Consider the following 8212-nt stretch of genomic DNA (forward strand, 5'->3'; position numbering starts at 1 on the left):
GATGATCGTAGCTGCCCCCCTCCCACCCCACACCCCAAGAGACCGCGCTCCTGTCTACAGAAGTCACCCATGAGTCTCCTTTAAAGTTGTTTTCTTTAACCCTTTCTTCAATGCAAAATGCAACAAGCCAGAGACCAAGGGGTGAAGGTAAGTGTGCTGACAGATCCATGCACAGGCGCGTTCCACCCCAAACTCACCCAGAGAATAGCACCTTCAGAGTATATTCAATAGGCATGAAATGCAAGAAATATATCTATCTATATAGCTAGCTAGATCGCCAGATCTTTTATGTGACACGTGGAAGGTTTCGGCGCCCCTCCCCCAGTTTAACTACAAGGCCAAAGCCGCCTGACCCAGGCGGACCTGCCCTAGCCTCCTGTTTGGTACAAGTCGTGCTAATCAAGGTAGTTAAATTGCATGTGCAATATGAGACTTGGGGGTGGCCCCGCCTCTGGTGGAAGAAGAGACCGCCAGAGGGATGTGACAAAAAACGACATTTCGCCCACACTTTGCATTTTATAGAAGCAAGAACACTCCCCACGCGCCTGCCCTGTGTGTACACAGGGCGAGGAAATTCTCGATTACAAAGCACCAGCGCCGTTCCAAAAAGAAACGTTCATGAATTTTAATCTCATCTTTCTGCTTGGCGATTTTGCCACCCGAAATCTCGGTCTGGCCCCAAAGCGATGCCGGTGGCGAACTGCGTGTGCTCACGGGCTCCGCAGTCACCTGCCACCTTCCCGCGGCTGTGGAAGGTGGTTTGCTCTAGGAAACGCTTTCCACATTTTTGAGTGGAAAGAGGTTTTCCACAAAGGTCTTAATTCATTCTGGAATCAAAGTGCATACGTGCCGATTGTTTCTCAAAATGGGAAGCGATGGCCAGCCCCTTGCTCGGAGGACCTGCTTCTGCCCCCAGGGTCAGTGGCCTCAGGGGACAGGTAACATTTGCAAATTTAGTGTCAGGCGTGGGGCCCCCCAGGGGCCCGTCAGGCAGGGAAAGGGCCCTTCCCTGGCTCGGCTGCCCCTCAGGACGCCCCCTGACCTGTGCCTGGCCTTTATTTTTTATGCTCATGTGACTGTGATCCAACCATGATGGAAGGTGCAGGCTTGATGAGTATCACCTGACATTTTTCAATAAAGTACCACAAAACGCTTTCGTGTCCTTTGTTGTGACTCCCTGGGAGCTGGACTTAATGACCACACATCACCAAGGTGTTCAGAGCAGGTGGCCAGCAAAGGTTACTGCTCAGAAGGCCCTGCTGGGTGACAAAGGCTGAGGCGTGCACAGGCCGAGTCCAACCAAGTGTGTCTGGAAGTTGCTTCCTAGGCGACAGCCCGTAAGTAACCCAGTGCCGTTCCCTCGATCATTAAGACCCTGGCACATCTGAGCTGGGGGTCTAGAGTCTTGACATCTGTGAGGCTCCTGCAGGGGGAGAGGAAGAATTTTCCTTAAAACGCCTGCCTTTCACAAAAAGAGTAGAAAGCCATGCCTAACAGGTTGACAGAAAGGCCAGATCGAATGGCTTTGAGAGGCCAGCCCAGTTGCAGACAGGGAGGGAATTCCTTCGTGCCCAAGGAAGTCCTTTTGCAAGAGCCACCTGTGTAGAGAAGTGAGCAGGGCGCTGTATTTCCTGTCTCCCCCAACCTCTTGTCCTTTTCCAAGTCTTGTCCAGCCTGCCCTCCTCCAGTGGACCCTACCGGTGGCAGGGGTTTCTAGCGTGAAGAGTCCATGGAGTCCCCTCCAGTCTACTGTAGCAGATCAGAGTCATTGGGGCGGGGTGGATAAAAAGGAATCAAAAGGACATTTTCAAACACCGTAAAATTACAATAGCTGAGAATTTGACTCCAGCTCCTGGATTATCTGAAATGCGTTTCCCGGCTGCTCCTAAACTTGTCTATGATGTATCAGTTAAAATTGGGGGGGGCGGGAAGGAAACTGTCAAGGCAAAATTCAAACAGATTCTACAAGACCCCACTCTGTTCTTACAACTTGTTGTAACATTAAATTTATTTTCAAATTAAAAAAAATCACATTAAACTCTTCATTACAATGCTTTCTCACCTCAGTTAAAAGGGTTTTTACTTTGGGGTTTTCTATAACTTTCAGGGGAAGTAAGATTTCTCTTTTCTGTGACACATAGTACCTTTGTCAAAAATACATCCGCTCAAAAGCTTCCTAGTCATTACAAATACATACATACTCTTTACTATGTAAAACTATTCTGTAAAAATGTTTGAATATGAATAAAAATACTGTAACCAAAAAGGGTTGCCTATTTTTAAAATTGAAACCTGTAAAAAAAAAAAAAACAATGAATCCGAACTCTACAGAAAGTCTTAAAGTTTATTTTGGTAAACTTGCTTTTATAGGCATTGGTTTAAAATACTTTTCAGAGACAATTCCTTGAAAAGCTAAAAATGCAAAGGTTTACACTTTTATTTCAAATATGCATAGTCATTATCCAGGAAAAAGCTTTCTCCATTTTCTGCCTATTAAGCCAGCAGGTCAGCAGGACGCAAGCCTGAAATGTCTCCCTTTCATTCTACACTGCTGGGTGAGGCGGGCTTGTCTCCTGGCCCCAAGACGCGAGGGTGGGCAGGGGGGCTGCCCGCAACCCCCACCTGGCCTGTGTACCCTACCCGTTGAGCCACTTGCTCCCACATCAGGCACAATCAACCACAGACCAGCAAACCCCGCTCTCTTATGCTGGACCCAAATTCTTCCTGCTCTGACCACCCCTCTGACAGCTGCCAGGGTATCCCCGCGCCAGGGAGCTCTGCTGAGCAGGGATCCCATCCTGCCAAGCCCAGACATCGCTGTGCCCTATTTCAGGGTTCACCTCCCCTTGAGTTCCTCTGTAGTATGCTACCATACCAGAAGGGAGGATGCCTTGTCTTCTATAGAACCCTACAGATTCTCAACGCATAGCCTCGAAACTGGAGACAGTTCAGCGCCCCAACAGCACACGTCAATCCTGAGTTTGTTGGGTCTCCAGATGGAGAAGAAAATGCAAAGCTTCTGTTAAGACTTTAAAGATCCTCGATCACAGATTTCTGGGCACATAAATGTCCCAGATCTATGACAAACAGAAAGGTTGCCCTAATGCTAACAGCCACAGGTAAAATGCCTTTCTCCAGCTGCTCTATAGGAAGCAGAATTTTAAACGTCTTTGGTTCATCAGAAGCAAAAATCAGGTTGATGAAAAATGCAGCATCAGCTTCAGGTTTGTTTTGTCTTGCTCGGGACCACTGGGTGTCGGGACTAGGAAGAAGAGTCTTAGAAGCGCAGAGCAGAGCGATACACCCCAACATTGCCGTCCGCTGTGACACAGCCACACCTCATTAGTTTTAATTTACCAAAAGGAAATTAAATGATAACATTTTCCCCCAAAGGAGAACTGTCTAGAATAGGGCTTCGGCTTAAAACAAAACATAGCATGTTTTTCATTAAATAACCCCCCACCCCCAAAGAGCCTCAGAAAGCAATGATGGCAGTTCTGAGCGATGACTTGCTTTATATTGCAAAGTTTGAGAAATGAAACTTGCGACATTTGCGGGAGATGGTTCTTCCTGGTGATATTTTGCAGACGCCCTGTCGAGGGGGAGTCCATTTCGTAATTTGGGGGTGATGTGGACATTTATGTAAACCTGCCACTAATTCCCAATGAAGACTTGAGTATTTAGGAGATACTTTTTTTTTTTTTCTGAGAAAACTAATTCTCATTGAAGCCTTATTTGCAAAAATTGCTTTTGAAGTTCTTTTAAAGTTTCATTTCCAAAAAACACATATTGGACTAGTATACTTAACTAAACATGTTATTTTTTTCCTTCCTATGGGGCGCTGTGTGCTTGGCTTAAGGTAGACAGAATTTATACTGAAAACCACAAGTTTCTGGAATGAGCCAGACGGGTGAGGGCTGGCTAAAGAGGGGGCTGGGTGCACTGAGGGGGTTCTGTTCAAAGCTGAGAGCTTGGGGAGATTTTTTTCCATTGATTTCAGTTGGAACTGGCAAGAAGAGAGAAAAGTGGACAAAAACGGGTCTTTTAAGGCCGAGGAGCAGTGTGGTTCCCCAGTTCCAGAGACAGGAGTGCCGTGGGAAGCGCACGGACATCTGGACCGAGCATGTGCACATCAAAGGCTTCCTTCCTTTTGTTCTTCAGGGAGATTTTAGGGCATCAGATTTGAACATCTTCCAAGGCTTCACACGCTCGGGTGCGCACACAGCATGGCCAATGGTGGCATTATAGATCAGTAACAATTTTTTTGTGGCAATACAGAAAAAAGGGGGCCGAAAAGTATGGTTTACAGTGAAATACCAGAACTGTACTGCATTCTCGCACCCCACATTTCAAAGCAAGCCTGGAACGGGCCTGAAGGTCCGGTCTCTGTGGAAGAGTAGGCGAGGGGGCCTACAGCCCCACGGGGCACAGCCCAGGCCAGCACCCTCCATCCCAGCAAGGCTTCACCAACACCCCAGAATGTGCAATGTTACATAAGAAGGGAGCGCTTTTAAAATAATGTCAACTTCATTAGCTGGTTTCCTCCACAAGGTCCCCCAGTCACCGTACCGCGGTGGGGGGGGGAGGGGGGACATGTCCCTGCAGCTGTGGCCTTAATGGCACTGAGCCGCCAAGCGCCAGACCTGGAAGGGCCCTTAACGTAAGTCACTTTCTCTTTGCTTCACTCACAAAAATTAAAACATCTGCGAAGTGCCAGCATATGGCCCACAGGAAACCCCCTCCCTGCTGCATCGAAACGGGCGCGAAATGGCATACTGGCCTGGGTCCCACAGGTCATTTGCTGTACTTGTCTTAGTCTAGGGATAAAGGCTTCTACTGCTGGAAAAGTAGTTTGAATGATTCCACCGCTGCTTCCACAGGCAAACATTTCGGGCAGGAGGAGAACCCGCAACACACCTGCAGGCCCAAGAAGGAAGCCGACTCGCTCACGCCTAGTGCCAAGCGCCAGCCCTCCACGGAGAAAATCTTCCAACACCGAGATGACCCCAGACAGAAGCAAACGAAGAGATGGACAGACTCTTGCCGGCAGGGAGTAAAAATCCACCTGCACTCACTCCCAGCTGCTTCTACAGACGTGTGGGCTGGATCCGGGGTCTGTCCCAACCCACCCCGCACCCCGAGCCTAGCGCTGCTTGGGGATAATGAGGTTCCTGAGCATGTCGAAGGAGTTCCCGTCCGGGTGCACCGTCTCCACCTTGCCGCCCTCCTGGTGAACCTGCAGGTACCCCGAGTCGTCCAGGCCGACCACGGACACCTCTGGCCCCTCGACCCCGCCCAGCCGGACCCGCTGAGCGCTGAAACAGAAAAAAAACACATGGTGACCACACGTCGTCACACAGGACTCGAGGTGGACAGGTCAGTGCCCGTCCTCGGGGCCCAGGGGCCGGGGGCTGCGGGGCTGCAGGGGCGCGGGACCGGCCGACACACGCCTGGCCGCCGCCCGGCTTCCTCACTACAGCAGGTCCTTGAACAGCGGCCTACGGGCCAGTGCTGTGAAGTGGGTGAGGGAAGCAAGCCGACTCCCGGGCAGGGCTCCGGCTGGGGTGTCGGCGGAGACTCACTGCGTCGGTGCAGGATTCCGCCAGGGCAAGTGCCTGTTTGCTAGAGTGGGGACCCCTGGAGCCCTGAGCCGCTGAAAGTGGCTCCAGCCACTGTGTGAGGACAAAGAATAACGGACATGTCAGGGATGAAAGAAGCAAGGGGCAGGCAGCTAGCAGAGTGTAGCCCCCGAGGGGAGGAAATTCTCAAGGGAAAGGCTCCGCGCTCAGCATCGGCTCAACAATGGTTGAACATCAGAAATTTGGGGTCATCAGCTGCTTGGGGATGTTCTGTGACCAGAACTCCGCAGGAGGAACCTGACTCTGGCTGAGACTGGCCAGCCGGCGGGCCAGGTGACAGGGCCCCGATGGGTGAGGCCTCAACCCACGGGCGGGCTGGAGGGAACGTGCTTTCTCGCAGGACCCGGGCAACAAAGGCCCGGGCCAAGCTGGGAGTCTGTCCACCCCGTCCTGCCCGCCCAGGAGGACGGTTTGTGCCCTTCCCCCATCCTCTGACACTTTCGGGAAACACTGAGCCGTTGTCCAGGATTTTGCCTGAAATGGGCCTGTTCCTGCCGGAGCCGAAAAAGTTTTCTCCTCTGAAACAAAGCTGGGCGGCCACGTAAAAGAGAAATGCGTTCGGATTCTACCACTGATTCGTTCTGATGACTCTCCAAACGGACCTGCTGAGTTCCCTCCTGGGGAACAGCTTTAAAAGGATCGACTCATCCCCCCATTTTATTTTGAAGAAATACAGAAAAGTTGAAAAAACAGTGCAAGGAAGCACCACGCTCCCCTTGGCTTATCCTCACAGTGACGGAAGCTGCTCCTGTACCCGCGCTCTATCTGCTCTGGCCTCCAGCTCCCCCTTCCTGTGCTGGTAGTTGAACCTAAGGGCGGCGTCAGCATCTGGCCCTTGACATGGCAGAGCGTCAGCGTGGCCTCCTAGGGGTAAGAGCCACCTCCTGCAGGGCCCAACCCAGCCCCCACCAAGCTGTGAGCCGTCCACAGCTTAGCCCAAGTCCCTCCACTGTCTGTCCATGTCCTTTGTGGCTTTCACTCTCCTCCCATCGGGACCTAGTGAGGGGTCCACACCGCACTAACTGCCTGTCCCTCTGTTCTGCTCTCATCCTTGACCATCCCCACTTCTCTGGTTTAAGTCATTGCTATTGGTGGAGGGCCAAGGCCTGTGGGTACCGGCTGCAGACACGTGAGCATCGCTGGAATATTTGCTAAAACACAAACGCAGGCCCTCTAGGCGGGCCGGGTGCTGCATCTTACGACGCTCCCAGGCGGGGCAGCCGCTGTGCTTGGAGCCTCACTTTGAGGACAACTGTCGTCTAGAACGTGCCGCAGAGAACACCGTTTATGTCCTCAGAGCCAGGCCCAGTTCAGACCCTCGGGGAGCCCCTGTGCTGATGCCGGGACCCCCCCGCCCAGCACCAGGAGGCACGGGGAGGCATGCTAACTTGCTCACCACCAAAAAAGAATGATGGAGACCAGCGCTTAGCTTCTCACTTTCAGACCCTGGGCTACTTAGTATGAATCTGGAGAGAACGCGGCTGGCGGCACTGACCTGTGCACCCAGTACTTATAGTAAAGCGGAAGGATGCCGTCCGGCCCCCTGTCCTGGAACGAGTCGATGAGCCTCTCCAGCTGGGTCACGGCCCTGGCCAGGAGGCAGTCGGTCCGCAGGGGCGGCAGGTCGGTCCCCTGCTGCTTGTTATGCTCCGAGACCAGGTCGTTGATGCAGATGGTGGGGTTACTGTTGGTCACGTTGAATCCGCAGCCTGGACAAAAACAAAGCGGACACTGAAAGCCAGCAGCAGTTCCACCTGGAGAAGGCCGAGCCCTCGGCCGCCAGGAGCCGGCCACGGTGGCCACTGCTCGCTGCTCCTTTCCTTATCTCGGCTGTCCGGTCTCTGGCCACGCAGACGGCCTCTCTGAAGCCCACCTTCCATCCTTGCTTCCCTACTCTGGTTCAAACTGAGGCCGCCCCGTAAGGTGGGGAAGTGACTGGGGTCAGAAAACATAGGCCTCGCCGGGTTCGTGAGGAGCCAGGGGTGAGACACCAGTGGTGGCTTCTGCAGGAACCGTGCCCTGTGTTCCAGGCGCACCCCCGAGCTCGCGGGGAGTCGGGGAGGCCACCGGACGGAGCTAAGGAGCAGAGGCCGGATTCAGAGACCCAGGCCCTGCTTGCCGAGGGGGGGGGGCGCAACGGCAGCGGCTGCAAAGGTCAGGCTGGGCTCCGCTCCTGGCCAGGGCCCGGCGGGCCCAGGGCTCCCCACCAAGGCTGCGGGCCAGTGAGCAGCCAGCAGTGAGGTCCCAACAGGCCCGTCCCTGCTGCTACGCGACACACCGTCCCCACCCAGAGAGGATGGTGTCTTTCGGAGGTGTGGACTCTCCTCCCACAGGGCCGTGAGTCGGCCTCAAAGGGGTCGTGAGCCAGGCGCCCACGCCGGAGAAGCAGTGCAACAGTCGCATCTCTTTCAGGGTGTCCAGGAAAAACCCCAAAATACTGGGTCAGAGGGAGCGATGCGATTTACAGTCCCTGTTCTCTGGTAACTGTTCTGGGCCACTGTCAGTGTAAACGGGAGGACTGATTAGCTGCATTAAAAACAACATAAATCATGGCCCTCCCTGGTGGCGCAGCG

At 53.2% G+C, this 8212-nt stretch overlaps 1 protein-coding gene across 1 annotated transcript in view; it reads right to left on the reverse strand.

The window, feature by feature from the left end:
* Positions 1-2330: 2330 nt before the first annotated feature.
* The window catches only part of HLCS (holocarboxylase synthetase (biotin-(proprionyl-CoA-carboxylase (ATP-hydrolysing)) ligase)), a 143621-nt gene continuing 137739 nt past the window's right edge, over positions 2331-8212 (reverse strand). Inside the window, exons 11-12 of the mRNA XM_012730896.1 lie at positions 7135-7348; positions 2331-5315 (exon numbers count right to left, since the gene is read on the reverse strand). Coding sequence (XP_012586350.1) covers positions 5144-5315; positions 7135-7348 — 386 coding nt within the window. The 3' untranslated portion in view covers positions 2331-5143. The remainder of the gene's footprint in view (positions 5316-7134; positions 7349-8212) is intronic.

This window comes from Condylura cristata, unplaced genomic scaffold, assembly GCF_000260355.1.
Source record: "Condylura cristata isolate star-nosed mole 26May11 unplaced genomic scaffold, ConCri1.0 scaffold00003, whole genome shotgun sequence".
Classification (NCBI taxonomy): domain Eukaryota; kingdom Metazoa; phylum Chordata; class Mammalia; order Eulipotyphla; family Talpidae; genus Condylura; species Condylura cristata.